The sequence below is a fragment of the Erythrolamprus reginae genome, chromosome Z (genome assembly GCF_031021105.1).
Source record: "Erythrolamprus reginae isolate rEryReg1 chromosome Z, rEryReg1.hap1, whole genome shotgun sequence".
Taxonomy (NCBI): Eukaryota; Metazoa; Chordata; class Lepidosauria; order Squamata; family Dipsadidae; genus Erythrolamprus; species Erythrolamprus reginae.
Genome location: NC_091963.1, coordinates 106,767,683 through 106,787,308, shown reverse-complemented (window position 1 = coordinate 106,787,308; position 19,626 = coordinate 106,767,683). Strand labels below are relative to the sequence as shown.

Here is a 19,626-nt window from a genome sequence, read left to right as displayed (position 1 = left end):
CCCCGTCTTTTTCTCTCCCCACTCTCTTTCTATCTCCATTTCTTTTTATTTTTCTCCTTCTCTCATATCTCTCTCCCCTGCTCATGTTCTGTCTCTCTTTCTCTCTCCCCTCTCTCTTTCTCTCCTCCCTCTTTCTTTTTCTCTCTCTCTCTCTTTATGACATCTCTCTCTCTTTCCCTCTCTCTCATATTTGTCCCTCCTCCCCCCTGTTTTTCAGAAAAATGGAGGCCTTTTTGCCTCTCACCAGTCCCCAAGAGCCGTGTGCTGGTTCCCAAGACCCTTTCCCCACCCCATTTTTTCCAATAAAACCAGGGGGAAACAGCCCATTTTTCACAAAAACTGGCATTTTTGTTGTTTCCCAGCACCCAAGAGCTCTCTGCAGGTGGGGGGAGGCTTCAGGACAGCAAAAATGGTCACATTCAGTATATAAGACGCACCAAAATTTTCACTCTCTTTTAGGGGGGGGAGGGTGCTTCTTATACTCTGAAAAATATGGTATCTCCTCCCTAATTGAGAAAAGAAACACCAGCGTTACTAAAGATGGAAGGGCAAGGAATAGGATGAAGGGCAACCAGGCATCTGTACTTGTGGACTCCCAAAATGACCACCTTCCCTGCCATTTCTATTATATGAAATTAGTCATTTTCTGTTTACAGGAAAGGAGTAACAAGGGAGACTCACACATAATGTCCACTTTATTTTCATCTCAGAACTGTAGGTTCTATCAAAGCATCATGTGTTATATTAGTGAGGACAAATTCCCTCTGCTCCACACCTTTTAATTTTATCTTCCCTAAAGATCCAAGTCTCCTGACTAAACGATCCATTGCTGTTTGGCAGATAACGTCTCTCCTTAATTTGATGGAATCTTATGCCACTTTCAAGTAACATTTAATCGCCAAACCTCTCAAATCCCCAAATGATGTCCAGCTTTAACTGCAGCAGTGGAAGAACTGTGATTAGGCATTGTAGGGATATTTGGAAGCAAATATAAAAATAGGGGGCTGATCATTATCTAAAGATCACACACCTCCCGACTCTGCTTTAAAGTAGCAATATCTTTTCCTGGAATTGAAAGTCCCTCTGTTCAGAGCATCTTTTTGAATCAAATCCAAGGAAGTGCACTCCCCTAATAATAACAATTTCATTGTTTATATTTTTGTTGCTTTCATTATAAAAATGTTATGATGACAAAAGCAGCCCACCTGTTAATTAATAATTCTGCAAAAAGCTAGATGTTTCATCTCACAGCAGTAAGTAGAAGATCAAAGTATGAGAAGGTTGTAAAAGAGTCAAATAACTAAACCATTAGTTGAAGTTCTGAAACAATATATATACTTCTTTCCACATCATTTAAGAACCTGCACTTAGTTGACCGAGGACTATACCTAGTCCAAATAAGATAGAAGTAATTTATTCTCTAATGCATTCAAAAAGTTTCCTAACTATTCCCATCTTGTATCTCAGGGAGGTTCAAAAATCTTCACAACTTCAGATTACCAATCCATGATCACTGGGGATACTAAACAGATGCAGGTATGTTGGAATTGAGCCATGAAGATGTCACGGCCACTCTGAAAGAAAGGAGCAAGAAGAAAATATCTAAAGAAGTATACCGAAGAAAATGGGCTTTAAAAAATTAATAATGGGACTGACTTCTCAATAAACATCTATAGTATTCCAAACCAGTGAAAAATTAATTTATAAACATTGCAGCTGCTGGGACTTCCTTTTCTCTTAAAAAAATGCTAGTATTCGGGTCGCGTAGGAAATTTTAGCTAAGAAATGAAAAGATGGGCTAACTGATGCTTCAAAAATTAATTTCCTTTATTGTCCTAATTTTTTTATCCTAGACCACTTCAAAAGTCCTCATGACTTCAGTTCAGCAATCCAACATCCCAGGGGATTCTATGGCAAGACCAGTAAGTTAAAATTATTACCAAATGTGTATTGCACAAGTCTTATAGTTTGAGAATCTCATCAAGTTCTTTGTATATAGAAGATATTCTAGCACAACGGTCCAAAACCTTTTGGACCTCAGGAACCAATACATTCATAATTTTAAATCCCGTGCACCACTAATACAAATCCAGCGCACCGCTTGTTGAAGTGCCTGGACTCCCAGTGATGGGATGGGGTCCTTCAGGCATTATCTCCCTCTCTCTCTTTTTCTCTTTCTCTACCTCTGTCTTTCTCTACCCCCCATTTCTTTCTCTCCTCACTCTCTTTCTCTCCACTTCTTTCTTTTTCTCCTTCTCTCATCTTTCTCTCCCCTGATCTCGTTCTGTCTCTCTCTTTCTCTCTCCCCTCTCTCTTTCTCTCCTCCCTCTTTCTTTCTCTCATCTCCCGCTCACCTGTTTCTCTCTCTTTCTTACATCTCTCTCTCTCTTTACCTCTCTCTCATATCTGTCTCTCCCTCCCCCTTTCTCTTTCTCTGTCTGTCAGTCTCTCTCTCTCTCTCTCTCTTAGAGGTGTTACAAGTTGAAATCAACAATATATTAGTAAATTTCAGGTTCTCAATTTCAGATTTAAGGTTTTCAAGACCATGCAATTTTGTAACTCAAATACAAGAGTAGAAATTGTTCTCTAATGTTACAATGTATATTTAATTGTTTTGATGTCACCACCGCCAATACTTGTGCATGGTTCATTCTTACATAACTAGGAACTGTGTTTTCCATTCAAGATAATTGTTTAGGTATTTAAAGAAGTACTTTCATGAGTTGAAATCAACAATATATTAGTAAATTTCAGGTTCTCAATTTCAGATTTAAGGTTTTCAAGACCATGCAATTTTGAAACTCAAATACAAGAGTAGAAATTGTTCTCTAATGTTACAATGTATATTTAATTGTTTTGATGTCACCACCGCCAATACTTGTGCATGGTTCATTCTTACATCATTAGGAACTGTGTTTTCCATTCAAGATAATTGTTTAGGTATTTAAAGAAGTACTTTCATGAGTTGAAATCAACAATATATTAGTAAATTTCAGGTTCTCAATTTCAGATTTAAGGTTTTCAAGACCATGCAATTTTGTAACTCAAATACAAGAGTAGAAATTGTTCTCTAATGTTACAATGTATATTTAATTGTTTTGATGTCACCACCACCAATACTTGTGCATGGTTCATTCTTACATAATTAGGAACTGTGTTTTCCATTCAAGATAATTGTTTAGGTATTTAAAGAAGTACTTTCATGAGTTGAAATCAACAATATATTAGTAAATTTCAGGTTCTCAATTTCAGATTTAAGGTTTTCAAGACCAGTACGTTGAACATGAATCAAAGTTCTAAAAATAAGAATAAATGAACATTAAGGAACTATTGTTGATTCCAGTAACCTACATTTTGAAATCTACAGTTTTTGAAACTTTATCAATCTATTCAATCAAGATCAGCTTACACTACTTTTTTCTAGGAAAGGCTAAGACAGCATCCCAACTTAGTTCCTTCCACTTAAGAAATTACTAAATGTGAGGGATCAGTTAAATGAGTCCACAGACGCAGACGGAAGGGAAGCAAAGGACAGCTGGTGCATTGTAATGCAAACTCTTACATTTTTGCATGCAATGTTGCAACTCAAATACAAGAGTAGAAATTGTTCTCTAATGTTACAATGTATATTTGATTGTTTTGATGTCACCACCACCAATACTTGTGCATGGTTCATTCTTACATAATTAGGAACAGTGTTTTCCATTCAAGATAATTGTTTAGGTATTTAAAGAAGTACTTTCATGAAGTCTATATTACTCATCTTCCTTCTTGTTTTTTAAAGAAATGGTTTATCATTAACTGTTTTTTTCTTCCTTAGATTAACGATACTTCACAGTGTATATGTCCAGCAATACCTGGTCCACGTGGTCCAAAGGTGTGCATGTTATATATTTAATTTTTTCTTAGTGGAAACAACAAATCTAAGTACATTTGCAATTTACCTGGCATTAAGTCTATATTTTGATGTTTCTGTCTTGAGAAAGCTGTCCAGGACAAGAAAATGTCTCTTATTTTTCCCCAAATGTAAACTAAATCCCATCTAAGCTACTTGGGTTATTTACTGCTGTAAATTACCCTGTCAAACCACCCAAAAAATCAGTAGTATTCTGCTTTAAAGGTTGCTAGTTAGTCGAGAATTGAGCAATTAGTTTCTCCTTGTGCTGACATGAGTTGAAGTTATTAAGTGAGATTTACTATTGTGGATTTGTGAAAGTTAACGGCACAAAATGACTGCCAAGGATGTAATGGGAGCATGGGTTGCTAAAAGACCACTGAAACCTTGAGGATCTGAACTGGTTCCACTAACCTGACGTCCTTCAGAAACAACTCCAAAAATTAGCTACCTTCCAAACACATCCGGAATGTACCATGTTGAGAAGGGATAGATTTGCTTATGCTTTAAACCAAGGATCTCCAACCTTGGCAACTTTAAGACTTGTGGACTTAAATTCCCAGAATTCTTCAGCCAGCTTTGCTTTGTTGGCTGAGGAATTCTGGGAATTGAAATCCACAAGTCTTGAAGTTGCCAAGATTGAAAACCCCTGCTTTAGACTGCTGTTTATCAATCTTCTAAGGTGTCTGGACTTCAATTCCCAGAATTCCCCTGCCACCATGTTGTCAGAATGCTGTTGTTCTTAGCTCAAGTTCTTCTTTTTTTTACAACAGGGGGAAAAGGGTGACCAGGGCTCCCCAGGACAAAAAGGACTAACTGGAGAAATTGGGCCAACTGGAAAACTTGGCTATCCTGGCGTTCCAGGACTTCAGGGACAACCGGGGCCACCAGGACCACCAGGGCCACCAGGTCCAACACCTTCTAAAGTCGTAGACTTCACTGATACCAAGGATAGAGAAGACAAGGTGAGATTTTTTAAAAGTATTTTATTTATAATAAAATTAAAAATATTGGACATGACATAACAATCCAGTTTGAACATTTCCATCAAGTTATTTCTCCTCCTAAATTCAATTCTTTATCTATATATAAATATATACAAACTTTATATACATTTTCCTATTTGCTAACATAAGAATATATATTCCCCAATTTGTCACTGATTCGTAATCCTAACATCCTCCTCGATTCCCACCAATAGTACAATTTATTCCAGATTTCAAAATATTCTGATTCATTCTTATCTTTCAATTCCATCATAAGCCTATCCATTTTGGCACAAGAGAGTATTTTTGTAATATGTCTTCCTCTGTGGGAGTTTCTTTGTTCTTCCATTTTTGTGCACTTGCCACTCCAGCAGCAGTGAAGATATGCAAACTATTCCCTTATCATATTTATCTATGGTTATATCCAGTAAGAAAAGTTCAGCTTTTAGCTCTATCTCCAACATTAATACTTTTTCCAAATATTGTCTTATCGTATTCCAAAAATCAAAGGCTTTAGAACACTCCCAGACAATGTGAGATTTGTTGATGGATTACAGTAATATTAATGTTTTATAATAATAATATAACTATACTATGTTCACTAAGCAAAGATACTATATCCACCTTTCCTTGTTATTCAAAATTCACATAATGCTTCAAGCTCATACAAAATATGGTCTGTTTTTATTTGCTTGCTTACTTACTTTCTTTTTGGCTGATCTTGAAAACATGGTATTGTTTTAGTTAACTGGTGATAGTAAATCTTAAATTGGAAGAGGCAAAAGGATTAAGAATTTATTTGTTGGGGGCTGAATGTAAAAAAAAATGGCCCGTCTTATAATCACAATTCAGTGCTCTTCGAAAAGCCTAAAATGAAGAAAGAGGGAATAGATTATTTCTCAACCACTATAATGAAATCAAAATGGCTTTAAGCCACAACAATATGGATGTTAAGGCAGAAAGAAAAGCGACAATTCCAAGGCAAAAGCAGTTGTGTGCTTCCACCCCTACTCCATACTAAGTAACCTTTATTACTCTGGACTTCCTTATCAGCCTAGACATTATTGGGCTATACAACTTATGAATCATACAATATTGTGACCCTGTATAAAGGAAGAGCATGAGACGGGGAGGGGGAAACACACCCAGTTTTGCAGTTCTAGGGAAGAAATATACACCAACATTATGTCCTTTTCAATCTTATTGCTGAGATAATGATGTTAGTTCAAAATTCTTTTTTATAATAATTAAATTAGCTGCCCTGAGGCTGCAGAGAGGGGCGGCATACAAATCTAATTAATAATAGTAATAGTAATAGTAATAATAATAGTAATAATAATAATAATAATAATAATAATAATAATAATAATAATAAATTAAAAAGATAAAAACAAATATATAGGGGCAATATGCTGGCTCTGTTAAAAAGTGCTATTGCTAACATGTTGTAAGTTGCCCTGAGTCTAAGGAGAAGGGCGGCATAAAAATATAATAAATAAATAAATGTGAAATTATATATATATAATTTCCTCTTTGATCATAATAAGGATAGCCAAAGATAGTAACTTATCTTTTTTTTAAAAATACAACAAATGAATATGATAAACTGGAAAAAGATACTATACTGTATATATAAATGAAACTAGCTGAAGTCTTAGTAAGTTTGAATGGCATCTAATTTAGCACTTAGACTAACTTAGACTATTACAATGTTTCTTTTGACTTTTCTTTTGGCGAAATCACTCACCCACCTCTGTTTCTTCACATCTCCAACACATATCTTTAGTTTTTCCTTCCCATATGACTCCAACCTCGTGATACAAATCCCTTCAAAAGTGACTGCTGCAGCTAGGGATGACTTAAAAGTTGTCTCCCATCACCACCAGCCAAGAAGGCTGTGCCAGCTCCCTGGGGGAGGAGGGGTTGCCATTTCTCCCAACCCCCCCCTCCCCCGGCAGGTGCTCCTCTTTTTCCCCAACCCTACAGGGTGATTCTGACCTGGTTCCAAACTTAGCAACCGAGTTGTCGAAGCATGGAACTCATTACCAGACTCCATAGTGTCATCCCCAAACCCCCAACACTTTACTCTTAGATTATCCACGGTTGACCTATCCAGATTCCTAAGAGGTCAGTAAGGGGCGAGTATAAGTGCACTAGAGTGCCTTCCATCCCCTGTCCTATTGCTCTCCTATATCTCCTATACCTTTGTTCTATTCCTATATCTCTTCTATTCTTTCATTGATATGTTCTATTCCTATACCTTCTTTTCTATTATTTCTGAGATATATTTTACTATGAGTATCTCCTCTATAACCTTCATCATGTATTTTACTATGTGTGTGTGTGTGTGTGTGCAAAAAAAGCATGTGACATATATATATATATGTGTGTGTGTGTGTGTGTGTGTGTGTGTGTGTATGTATATGTATATGTATATGTATATATATATATATATATGTCAGTCTTGGTATATTTGGGTTTTTTCCCGTGTAGGATTTGGAAATTTCTGGCGACGTTTCGACGAGGTCCCCCTCGTCATCTTCAGGCTGGTGTTTCTGTCCTTGTTCTCAGGCAAACACACATATTTACAGCAGCACGAAGCTTAAAACTTCAGCCTGATGATGGTGAATGTGATTTCATCGAAACGTCGCATAGACACTCAAAATATTACATGGGGCAAAACCCGAACTCAGAACAATCTACATACATATACCTGTGAAAATCTACGAAAACAAATATATATATATATATATATATACTGTATATATATATATATATATATATATCAAGAATAGTCCTAAAAATGCGAGTTCCAGGTACGTATGTGAATGATGAGGCAGCAGCCATCTCGATCACCGGAACATAGAAACTTTAATAAAACCACTTAGCTTTCGTTAGCGTGCTGCTAACTTCGTCAGAGTATGGCATTTTAATACTCTGACGAAGTTAGCAGCACGCTAACGAAAGCTAAGTGGTTTTATTAAAGTTTCTATGTTCCGGTGATCGAGATGGCTGCTGCCTCATCATTCATATATATATATATATATATATATCTCACATGTTTAAGCTGAATTTGAAAATTAAGGGAGACTAGGATAGATCTATTTCGGCCTTATTTTGGCCTCATCAGCTAGCCATACCCACTGGGACTTGAACCTGCAACCTTTGCCTTGTAAGGCAGAGAATTATCCTCTAGGCTACAGTATCCAATCCCTTCAGCTCTGTACCAGGGAAGGGTTACATTTTGTGTCGAATCACCCTGGTATATATATATACATACCCACTAAAACCCCCATTGCGTATTGGACAAAATAAATAAATAAAAATAAATAAATAAGCAGATCTCCAAAGGACACAGATATCGGAATTCCCCCATGTAGGGAGGGGGAAATCCATGGCGCTGCTGCATTGGCCACACTCTTCTCTGCACCGTAAGGCTTGAGGTTCACATATATTCTTTATATTAGAACAGGTTTAACAGATAAGCAATATCCCTCATGACTGTCGTGCCTCTTGAATCTATTACCTTTTGAGTATCACTGAAGTTTTTGACAGGACTAAGGTGACCAGATGTCCCGCTTTTGGTGGAACAGTCCCGCTTTTTAGCAATTTGCCCTGCGTCCCGTGGCATTTTTTTAAAGTCCTGATTTTTTGAAAGAAGCCGCTGACTGGAGATAGCTGGACCTGCGCATCAGTGGATTTTGGGCAGCGTGGAAGCTGATCTTTCTTTTTTGCGGCTTCCAAGTTTTTTCCCGGCAGATTATACTCACCGCTGCTTGGAAGAAACTTGGAAGCTGCGAAGAAGGGCAAACGAGCTGCAGCATACAGCGCACAGAGCGGGCCGAAGCATTGGACTCGTACAACCTTGCTGCCAGACTGGCCTGCTTGCATCCTGAGGAGTTGCCGATCTGACCAAGAGTTTCATCCTTCTTGTCCATGAGAAGAAGCTGTGGCTGCCTCTCTAGCAGGAGCCAGGGAGTGATGGAGGCACCCCGGAGGCGGCCAACCCACTGGGGGCCCCCACTTGCTACTGCCCTTCGGAGCCGTTCGGCTGCCATTTTTGCCTGCATTTCCTCCACGAATGTAGTGCCCGGAGCCATGGTAGTGGCCAATGTGTCCGCTGTGCCATCCGGTGTCCCATCTCCACCTATGCCTCTTCCGTGGCCCACAGCATGGCGGGCCAAACCCCTGCTGACTTTCGTATGAACGTGGTGCTGGGCGGCTTGCTGGAAAAATGGTTCCAAGCCAAGAACAGAGCACCCTGGCTGTACAGAGGATGCCTTGCTGTAGAAACAGGAGCTGGCTGATGCTTTGGAGAAGTCCGCATTCAGGACGCTATTCCTGAGCAAAGTTCCTCCACGGCTCCCAGGGGATCGCACTTTCAGTAGCGCAGCCTACTATTAAAGCATGGCATCTGGGGAGGGAGGGAAAAAGAGAGAAAGGGAGGAAGAGAGAAAGAAAGAGAGTGAGAGGGAAGGAAGGAAAAGATAAAGAGGGAGGAAGGAAGGAAGAGAGAAAAAGAGAGAGGAAGAGAGAAAGAGAGAGAGAAAGAAGGGGAGGGAGAGAGGAAGAGAGAGAAAGAGAGAGGGAAGGAGGGAGAGAGAAAGAGAGGGGGAGGGAGGGAGAGAGAGAGAAAGAGAGGGGGAGGGAGGGAGAGAGAGAAAGAGAGAGAAAAGAGGGGAAGGAAGGAAGAGAGAGAGAGAAAGAAAAAGAAAAAAGAAAGAAAGAAGGAGGGAGGGAGGGAGGAAGAGAGAAAGAAAGAGAGGAAAGAATGAAAAGAGAGAAAGAAAGAGGGAGGGGGAGAGAAAGAGAGAGAAAGAGAGGGAGGGAGGAAGAGAGAGAGAGAGAGAGAAAGAAAGAGAATTTGTTTTGCTCCGTATAGACCAAATTTTTAATCAAGACACCCCATACTCACACCCACACCCCCAGTCAATGGTGTCCCTCTTTACCAATGTTAAAATCTGGTCACTTTAGACAAGACTGTATCACTGAAGATACTGATGATGAGTTCTTGACATGCTAAATTTTCCATTTCTCTGTCACCTTTCTGTTTTCTAGAGAGTCACTTTTATAGAAGGGCCTGCTGGTCCACCAGGTGTATCTGGTCATCCAGGTCATCCAGGACCCCAAGGATATCCAGGACTTGAAGGCCCACAAGGTCCACCTGGCCTCCCAGGACATGAAGGCCAGCAAGGGGCTCCAGGGCTTCCTGGGGCTCCAGGCCAGCCTGGGGCTCCAGGAGCCACAGGGGCCACAGGGATTCCAGGGCCAGTGGGGCCAGAGGGTCCTCCAGGAGTTGCCGGCCCTGAAGGTCATGCAGGACTTCCAGGCCAGATTGGGACACCAGGATTACCAGGCTTCCCTGGACCTGAAGGTCCTCCAGGAGCAAATGGATCTCCCGGAAAGAATGGATCAAAGGTAACCATCGCCTTTGCTATGAGAATTTGGGGGATATGCGGATGGAGGAATGTGTTGAGAGAAAACAAAATAAAATTATTGACCACCAAGATAAAGTGCTCTGAGCTGATTATTACTTCCTGAGATCTGTTTGTTTGTTTTTGACTTGCTATGCTAATTTGTGCATCTTAAATCCTTTCAGGGAGAGAAAGGAGACCGTGGTGAAGTTGGGTTCACAGGCAAACCAGGACAAACTGGAGAAAAGGGAGCTCAGGGTCCACCTGGGCCTGCAGGCCCCCCTGGTTTACCTGGTGATAATCAGGTGAGCAGAAGCAACCCAAACTCCAGCTAGCACACAACATTCCTTTTGTTCTCCATGTAAGGTGTTTCCATTATCACAGGCACTGTGAAATGACATCCAGAAGCATTCCTTATTCCATTTTTAAAAAGTTATACTCCCAAAAGTATACAAACATCTTATTTATTCTGGAGACAGAGCGGGGTGCTCATAGTTTGTAAGCCATTTGTCTCCCATCATTTGCAATTCCTAAAGCCCAACACCCCAAAACAGGAAGCTCATAAATGGTGAAACCTTTTGGGAGGGTGATTTTATTGGGGGACTTTAAAGGGGCAAATTAATTGCCTTATTATTATTATTTATTAGATTTGTATGGCATACAAAGTGTTGGTCTTTAAAAGACTAAAAATCCAAAGAATCAAGGTGATTTTTCTATAGGAGGGGAGTTTAAGATGCCAAATTGATTCTTGGTCCTTTCCCAAAGGCAAACAAACATAAAAAGTCCAACTTTCCAGCTGTGACAATTTTAATGATATCCCAATGTCCCTACCATATTCAGCAGGACAGAATATCATAGAATTAAATTTTATATTCTTATTGTGGGTTAAAGGAAATATCACACTAAAGTAAGATAAAATATAAAAAATAGTATAAGGGCAGACTAGATGGATCATGAGGTCTCTTTCTGCCGTCAGTCTTCTATGTTTCTATGTTCCTAAAAGTCAAATGGGATTCTGAGACGGTTGGTTTACACCAATTCACAATTCAAAATTACATTTGCTATTTGTCTCTTATTGTTCGCTCCTGAAGGCCGAAAGAGAAAAACATATTTTTTCTGGATTGGGGAGGGTGGGAAAGTTTTTATAATTCTTTTTGAATACATGAATATAATTCTTCATTATCTGACATGGTTTATTTGTTTTGTCTCCAGCCATAAACACAACATTCTAACAAGAATGCACATAAGAAAGTTCAAACGTGTTTTTTTTTATCTGCACACACTGATAATAGGGATGGAGTTATTCTTATGGGCTGCACTGATCCCTTTTCTTCCTCTTTCTAGTGTAATTCTGAAGGCAGTGTTCAAGGCCCTCCTGGTCCTAAGGTGAGTAGTAGTCTTAACCATATCTTATGGCTGCTGGCTGTTTTTCTAGCTGGCCTACAAGTCGTAACGTGTGCATTGGATTCAAACCTCCTAGAGCAGTGTTTTTCAACCAGTGTTCCGTGGCACACTAGTGTGCCGTGAGACATGGTCAGGTGTGCCGTGAAGCTCAGAGAGAGAAAGAAAACAAGAGAGAGAGAAAGAAAGAGAGAGAGAAAAAAAAGAGAGAGAAAGAAAGCAAGAGAGAAAGACAGCAAGAGAGAGAGAGAGAGAAAGAAGGAGAGAATAAGAGAGCAAGAGCAAGAGAGAGAGAGAAAGCAAGAAAGAAGTGAATGAGAGAGAGCAAGAGAGAGTGAAAGAAAGAGAGAGAGAGAGAGAAAGAGAGGGAAGGTGGGAGAGAGAAAGACAGAGGGAGGGAGAGAGAAAGAACAAAAAAGAGAAAGGAAGGAAGAGAGAAAGGGATGGAAAGAGAAAAAAGAAAGGGAGAGAAAGAGGGAGGGAGGGAGAGAGAAACAGAGCGAAAGGGAGGAAGAGAGAGAATTTTTTTGCCCAAACTTTTTTTTACCACCACCACCCCGCTCAATGTGCCCCATGATTTTGTAAATGTAAAAAATGTGCCACAGCTCAAAAAAGGCTGAAAATCACTGTCCTAGAGAACAGGTGCACAGGTTGCATTCCCACAACACTTTAAAGTTTTAGTATTTATAGTCCTCAATTTAAAACCTGTCACTGCTCAACTGTTCAAAGTTACAACAGGCTTACCTACTTGGGGCTGTTTATTTCCCAGATTTAAAATTCTGATACCCAGCATACGTGTACCTGCACACACACACACACACACACACACACACACACACACACAACCTCATAGTTACATGACCAAACTTTGGCACTCAGCAACAGAGCTATATTTACAGCACTTTGCAGCATCCTGAAGTAACGTGACAAAATACATACATACATACATACATACATACATACATACATACATACGTGGAGGTTTTTTTTGTTTGATTTTTATGCCGCCCTTCTCCTTAGACTCAGGGCGGCTTACAACCTGTTAGCAACAGCACTTTTTAACAGAGCCAGTATATTGCCCCCGCAATCCGGGTCCTCATTTTACCCACCTCAGAAGGATGGAAGGCTGAGTCAACCTTGAGCCGGGGATTAGATTTGAACCACTGACCTACAGTTCTACAGTCAGCTTCAGTGGCCTGCAGTACTGCACTCTACCTGCTGCGCCACCACTGCCCAAAACTGTCATTTTCTTCCACTTGTCAGCAAAAAAAATCCCATTAAAAACTATTGGTGCACTTCAGTGTTCATTTAAAGACCGCAGCAATCACTTTTCAACTGGCATGTACTCAAAGACTGCCACAATTTTTTTTCCTAACGTTGGCCGGTCACTTTGACAACCTGATGTTCCATTATAGTTATAAGTTGAAGACAACCCTGTAAGTCTCTGAGACCTTCCTTAAACTGCTAGTTATATATAATAAATTATAAACTGTAATGTGATTGAACATACAAAGAAAAATCCTGTTAACCTATTGAATTTCATTTTAATTAATCAAATTTAGGTGTTTTTTTGTTGCCCAGGACAAATTCAACAGCCATAGGCAATCCAGGTGTTGCAGTTCTCAGCATCCTTCATCACTGCCCTAGCTGACTGGAGCTGCTGGGAACTTTCATTCAAGAGCATCTAGAATGTCCCCCTATCCTATCCTATCCATACAGAAAGTCTATTTCAATGCTGCTAGCGATTTGCAGCAAAATAGCAATGATGACATAACAAGCACTGTTTGAAACCCTCAGAATTAAATGAACTTTTACTATGGAGAAACATTCACTGAATAATGATAAGAACTTCTTAAAGGTAAAGATTTACATGGAGAGAGCTACAACAACAAAAATCTACATGCATCCCAGCTTTTTAAATGAAATTCATGTCAAGACTCCCTAACGACTACCACAAATGTCATTTTGTAGTGGAAAGATCAGTTCCTCCACCTCCAAATAAAACTTCCCTGTCCTGCTTACTTATTAACTTACTTTTAAGAAGGCAGAACCAAGAATTTGCAACCCTACTAGCTGATTTTTTTTGTTCATTTGATTTCTTTGCAGGGTGAAAAAGGAGACCCAGGAGAAGTGGTGCGTAGTCATAGAAAACAGTAACCCATCTTTCAAGGCTCATTGATGGAAAATAAATTATTTTTCTTTTACTTTAACATTTTCTAGAAGGCTTAAAAAAGGCTTATTTTCCCACAGGATTGTAGCAGTTGCTGTCAGGATGACATTGACTCTTGGGTAGGCTTTGTCTTCCAAAAGGTATGTTAGAAAGATGTGTAATCCTTGTTTAATTGGTCTGGAAGAGTAGTTTCAACTATTAACTTCTAACCAATGTAAGTTTTTCTCCCTTCCTCACATTCTGAAATATCTAGGGAAGTCTGGAAAACTGCTGGGCAGAGGCTTCATTCCAAGCTGGGCTTGGCAAATTATCCACTTTATCTCATGGAGTGAAACCCAAAGATACAATATAATTTGATTTCTCTCAGAGGAAAGAACTCTGTAGGTTTTTGTGGGTCATTTCATTATTTGCTCCATTTACGAATACCAAAACTAGGGCATAATAAAGGCAAACAGATATTGTTGCACAGATAAAAAGTCTGCAAACTACATTAAATTCCCCAAGAGTTCTTTTAACATAGACTTCTCGTAGCTTCACTGTCCTATCTAGAAACAGAATGTTTTTCAACTTTTCTGAATTCAAGTGGCTTTCTTCTAATTATATATTGGACTTAGATACCCATTTCATGGGGGGGGGGGGCTCCTTTATACAGGTAATCCTTGACTTATGACCACAGTGAGTTTTGCCCCATTTTATAACTTTTCTTGCTACAGTTATTAAGTGAATCACTGCCATTGATAAGTTAGTAACCCAGCTATTAAGCGAATCTGGCTTCCTCATTGATGTTGCTTGTCAGAAGGTTGCAATAGGGAGCAGGTGACCCCAGCGCAATGTAACAACTATAAATACCAACCATTTGCCAAGTGTCCAAACATTGACCATGTGACCATGGAGATGCCACAATGGTTCTAGATGTGAAAATGGAGATAAGTCACTTTTTTCAGTGCTGCTGTAATTTTGAAGGGTCACTAAATGAAAGGTTATAAGTCAAGGAATACATATATATTGCAAGTTAGATTTTCTCCCCCATCAATATTAAAATATTTTAAGGAATAGTTTAAGTGAATATAGTGTAGACAGATGCAATTTGTCAGTATAGATGGTTAATATGCAATGTGTCAATATAGGTGAAGAACGGTTGCAGGAACTGGGTATGTCTAGTTTAATGAAAAAAAAGGACAAGGGGAGACATGATCTGATATTTTATTTTATTTATTTTGTCCAATACACAATGAAGGTTATAGAGGATATACTCATAGTAAAATATATCAAAGAAAGAAGAGAAGATATAGGAATAAAATATATCAATGAAAGAATAGAAGAAAAGATATAGGAATAGAAGAAAAGATATAGGAGATATAGGAGAGACAATAGGACAGGACAACGGAAGGCGTGCTAGTGCACTTATGCATGCCCCTTACTGACCTCTTAGGAATCTGTAGAGGTCAACCATGGATAGTCTAAGGGTAAAATGTTGGGGGTAAGGGGATGACACTATGGAGTCCAGTAATGATTTCCACGCTTCGACAACTCGATTACTAAAGTCATATTTTTTTACAGTCAAGTTTTGAGCAGTTAAAATTACGTTTGAATCTGTTGTGTGCTCTTTTGTTGTTGTGGTTGAAGCTGAAGTAGTCATTGACAGGCAGGATGTTGCAGCATATGATCTTGTGAGCAATACTTGAATTATGTTTAAGGCCTCGTAGTTATAAGCTTTCTAGACCCAGGATTGTAAGTCTAGTTTCATAAGGTATTCTGTTTCGAGTGGACGAGTGAAGGGCTCTTCTGGTGAAGTATCTTTGGACATTTTTGAGGGTATTAATGTCCGAGATGCAGTATGGGTTCCAAACAGATGAGCTGTATTCGAGGATGGAGCGAGTACAAGTGCACTAGAGTGCCTTCTATCCCCTGTCCTATTGCTCTCCTATATCTTCTATACCTTTCTTCTATTCCTATATCTCTTCTTCTATTCTTTCATTGATATGTTCTATTACTATATCTTCTTTTCTATTATTTCTTAGATATATTTTATTATGAGTATCTCCTCCATAACCTTCATCGTGTATTTTACTATGTGTCTATAGATATATACCCACTAAAACCCTTATTGTGTATTGGACAAAATAAAATAAATAAATAAAATGGCTCTGGCGAAGGTTTTGTATAAGCTCTGGTAAGTAGTGTGAGATTGCCAGAGCAGAAGCTACATAGGATTAGATTAACAACTCTTGAAGCCTTCTTGGCGATGTTGTTGCAGTGGGCTTTGGCACTTAGGTCTTTTGTTATTAATATTCCGAGATCTTTAACCTGAGCCTGCAGAGAAGGGCGGCATAGAAATCCAACCAAATAAATAAATGAATTAATTTCATAAAACGATAGCTGTGTTCCAATATCTAAGGGGCTGTCACAAAGAAGGGGATGTCAAGCTATTCTCCAAAGCAATGATGATAGGAGAAAAAGCGATGGGTGGAAACTAATCAAGGAGAGAAGCAACTTAGAACTAAGGAGACATTTCCCAACAGTTAGAACAATTAATTAGTGGAACAAGTCACCTCCAGAAGTTGTGAATGCTCCAACACTTCAGAAGTTGCTGGATAACCATTTGTCTGAAGTGTTTAGAGTTTCCTGCCTAAGCAGGGGGTTGGATTAGAAAACCCCCAACTCCTTCCAACTCTGTTTTTATTATTATTAGTCATTTACTATCTTTTGTCTCTCTCTCTCTTCCAGAAATTCAAAGATCTAGAGATACGGGGTCCCAACCATGTAAGTCACATCCAATTTACCATTACTTGCAAAAGTCCTAGTTTTATTTCAGTTTGATTCCATAAAAAATATGAGTTGGTTTTTTTGGACTTTGGGTTGTCTTAAATCCAAGCCTAATTTTTTCCTCAAAGAAAATTCCATATTTGAATGAGCCGTGCATGCTTTCATATTATATATGCAGAATGCTTCTACAATTTACATTGTGATAGAACATTGGTGTCTATGAATCTGCTACATAACATTCATTCACACATAAGAATTACTTCCAGGAAATTATCAATCTCTGCAAAACGTAATTTCAAAATAGGCAAGGTATTACTGTTATCTCTTCCAGGGCCCTCCTGGCATCCCAGGAAAGCCTGGCCCTCCAGGCCCTCCTGGACCACCGGGTGTACTTTATGTAAATGTAAGTTAAATTTCCTATTTAATTCTGCCAACACTTGATTATTCTGGGTTTTTTTTTCCTTTTTTGATGGATTTCCTTAGGAATAGAATGATGGTATGTTTCAGGACTAGACTGCAAACACAAGATACCTGACAGCTTGTAAAATTATGTAAATAAATAAGGATCCTTACTCTACCCCTTTGTGATTTATAAAATCTTCTAGTGGAGTGAATCTTTTGGTATGTATGTCAAAAGAGTGGGTGCATGTATTTTATTTATTATTTATTTATTAGATTTGTATGCCGCCCCTTTTCGAAGGCTGTTAATGAGCACTGCCTTTTTTTGAAACTGTAGAGAATTATGGCACATAAGCAGTGAATAAGGAAGAAATACCCCTTCTGCTCTTAGCTCATTGATGTTTGTTTTCATTCACTATGGAATCCATATTCATTATCCAGTTTGTGGATCAAGTAGTACCATTAAAAGGAGGAGACTAATCCCATGATGGATGAATAATAGGAGTAGCCAAAAGGGTTTTTTGCCTTTGAACCCTGATCTGATGGTATTGATCTTTATGAGTAGAATGAAAGAATAGATTATCATTCCCCTTAAATGAATGATAATATTTAAAAGATGAAAGAAATTTGTTGCTCAGACCATATTAAAGTAACTGCCGTTAAACTCATACCAGCCCAAAGCCAAAATTGAAATGAAATAGGAAGTTAATTAATGCTATAGGAAATGGGAATGTCTTTCTTGTTCGGAAAAATAAACTGGTAGTGGTGGTGGTGGAGGGAAGGGTGAAAACATCTTCCTCTTTATCTCTATGCTTTACAATATCCTTCTAGAGAGTGTACCCAGTCCGACCCAGGCCACATTGCAAGCAGCCGGTAAGTTGACCAAGTCAAAAAATTGCCTCTTTATAGTCACATCATGCAAAGACAGTAGTTCCACATCACATTGTTTATTAAAGAAGACCTATGGCCCTATGCTATTTGAGAGGCAACCCTTAAGAAGGTACTCTTCACAGAACTTAAAAGCAAAAGTAGTTGATCTGGAGGTGACAACTTTGACAGAGCACTGAGATGCTTCTAGATGGATGATTAGTCCTACCTATTCGAAAGATAGTGAACAGTTCTTCCATGTACCTCTCCTTAAAGAGTTTTAAAATGGCCACACAAAGTAATATTATCTGTATTCCATTCCAATCCCTTGGATAAGTAATATAAATCATAATTTGAAGTTATCCTAAAGTCAGTTGACAATTCTCTTCTGCCAAGTCTGTTTCACCAAGGAGCTACTTGGGATGATAGAGAAAAAAAAATATCATAAAACAAAATATGGCAAGAAAAATGAGGCCTTCCTTATTGCTGTGGCAAACTTGTTGGCTGCCCAACAATCCTGCTGTCAGAACGTTCATACCATTTCTCAGTTGATTTTTTACAAAACTTGTAGTATGTGGAATTATGATTGGCATGGTATGGCATGGGCAGTCCCAGGATTCCTTTGACGTGGAAAAGGTATTTACATAAACGATATCTTTTAACCCCATTTTGCAAGTGAAAAAAAGTTTAAAAAGCCAAAATAATTAAGGAAGGCTGTTTTTTTTGTAAAGATTAATTCTGTTGTTCCTAAAATCCAAGAATTGCATACAAGGGATAAAATGAGGTTAAATAATCTCTTTCTCAATGGAAAAAAAGTAAACTAAAAAGCAAATTAATCAATAGCTCCATCCCTGCACTGAAAACTGAAAAAGTATTGTTACAAATGTGTTACTGAAAATATATCTCACCTTTCTACTTAGTCTAGGCAAATTACAATAAAAATATAGACAAATTAATATATTAAAATTAACATATAAAATCACTATAATAATTCACTATTAAAAGTTTGGTGAAAGAAAAATATTTTATTTATTTTATTTTATTTTATTAATTTATTTATTTTGTCCAATACACAGTAATATACAATGAAGGTAATAGAGGACACCTTCGAGGAAATAGAATTAGACAGGCAGGACATTGCAGCATATAATCTTGTGGGTAATACTTAGATCATGTTTAAGACGTCTTAGTTCTAAGCTTTCTAGGCCCAGGATTGTAAGTCTAGTTTCATTTTTATAAACACATATTTCAAAATTAGGAGCATTTCCCCATGACATAGCATCTGTCTTTGTTCTTATTTCTTGTAGGTGAACCAGGATCCATGTATTGATTCAGGTATTATCTTATTCCTCTTTGTAGTTGAAAAAATATAGGTAGTATATGCATTTTTTTAGAAATTGTGAAAACACCTTATATGAATTCCTTACTTTTGCCTAAACTATGGACTATCTGTCAATCCTGCAATCTTTAGGACAGATCGACTTGATGTCAATTTATAGCTAACCCTTTACTTACTTATTTAGCAACCATTTCATTTATTATTATAGCACTGGGGAAAAAGAGATTTAGGAGCAGTCCTCACATTTATGAACATCTCAGTAACCCCTCAGCCATCTGACTGTAATTCAGGTACTTGTAATTCAAGTAATTATCACACACTTGCAATGTTCAGTGTTCTATAGTCACATGATCACCATCTACAATCTTTCTGACAAGCAAAGTCAATGG

The 19,626-nt window shown here is 38.4% G+C and overlaps 1 protein-coding gene across 2 annotated transcripts in view; it reads left to right on the top strand.

Moving 5' to 3' along the window:
* Positions 1–19,626, top strand: part of LOC139152881 (collagen alpha-1(XV) chain-like) — a 39,032-nt gene that overhangs the window by 6,903 nt on the left and 12,503 nt on the right. The window contains exons 4-16 of one of the 2 annotated variants that reach the window (XM_070726241.1): positions 1,468–1,536; positions 1,854–1,922; positions 3,821–3,877; positions 4,669–4,860; positions 9,940–10,299; positions 10,481–10,600; positions 11,640–11,681; positions 13,803–13,829; positions 13,947–14,006; positions 16,594–16,629; positions 16,964–17,035; positions 17,863–17,904; positions 19,206–19,233. In XM_070726241.1, coding sequence (XP_070582342.1) covers positions 1,468–1,536; positions 1,854–1,922; positions 3,821–3,877; positions 4,669–4,860; positions 9,940–10,299; positions 10,481–10,600; positions 11,640–11,681; positions 13,803–13,829; positions 13,947–14,006; positions 16,594–16,629; positions 16,964–17,035; positions 17,863–17,904; positions 19,206–19,233 — 1,174 coding nt within the window. The remainder of the gene's footprint in view (positions 1–1,467; positions 1,537–1,853; positions 1,923–3,820; positions 3,878–4,668; positions 4,861–9,939; positions 10,300–10,480; positions 10,601–11,639; positions 11,682–13,802; positions 13,830–13,946; positions 14,007–16,593; positions 16,630–16,963; positions 17,036–17,862; positions 17,905–19,205; positions 19,234–19,626) is intronic. The other variant, XM_070726242.1, reaches the window with a different exon arrangement.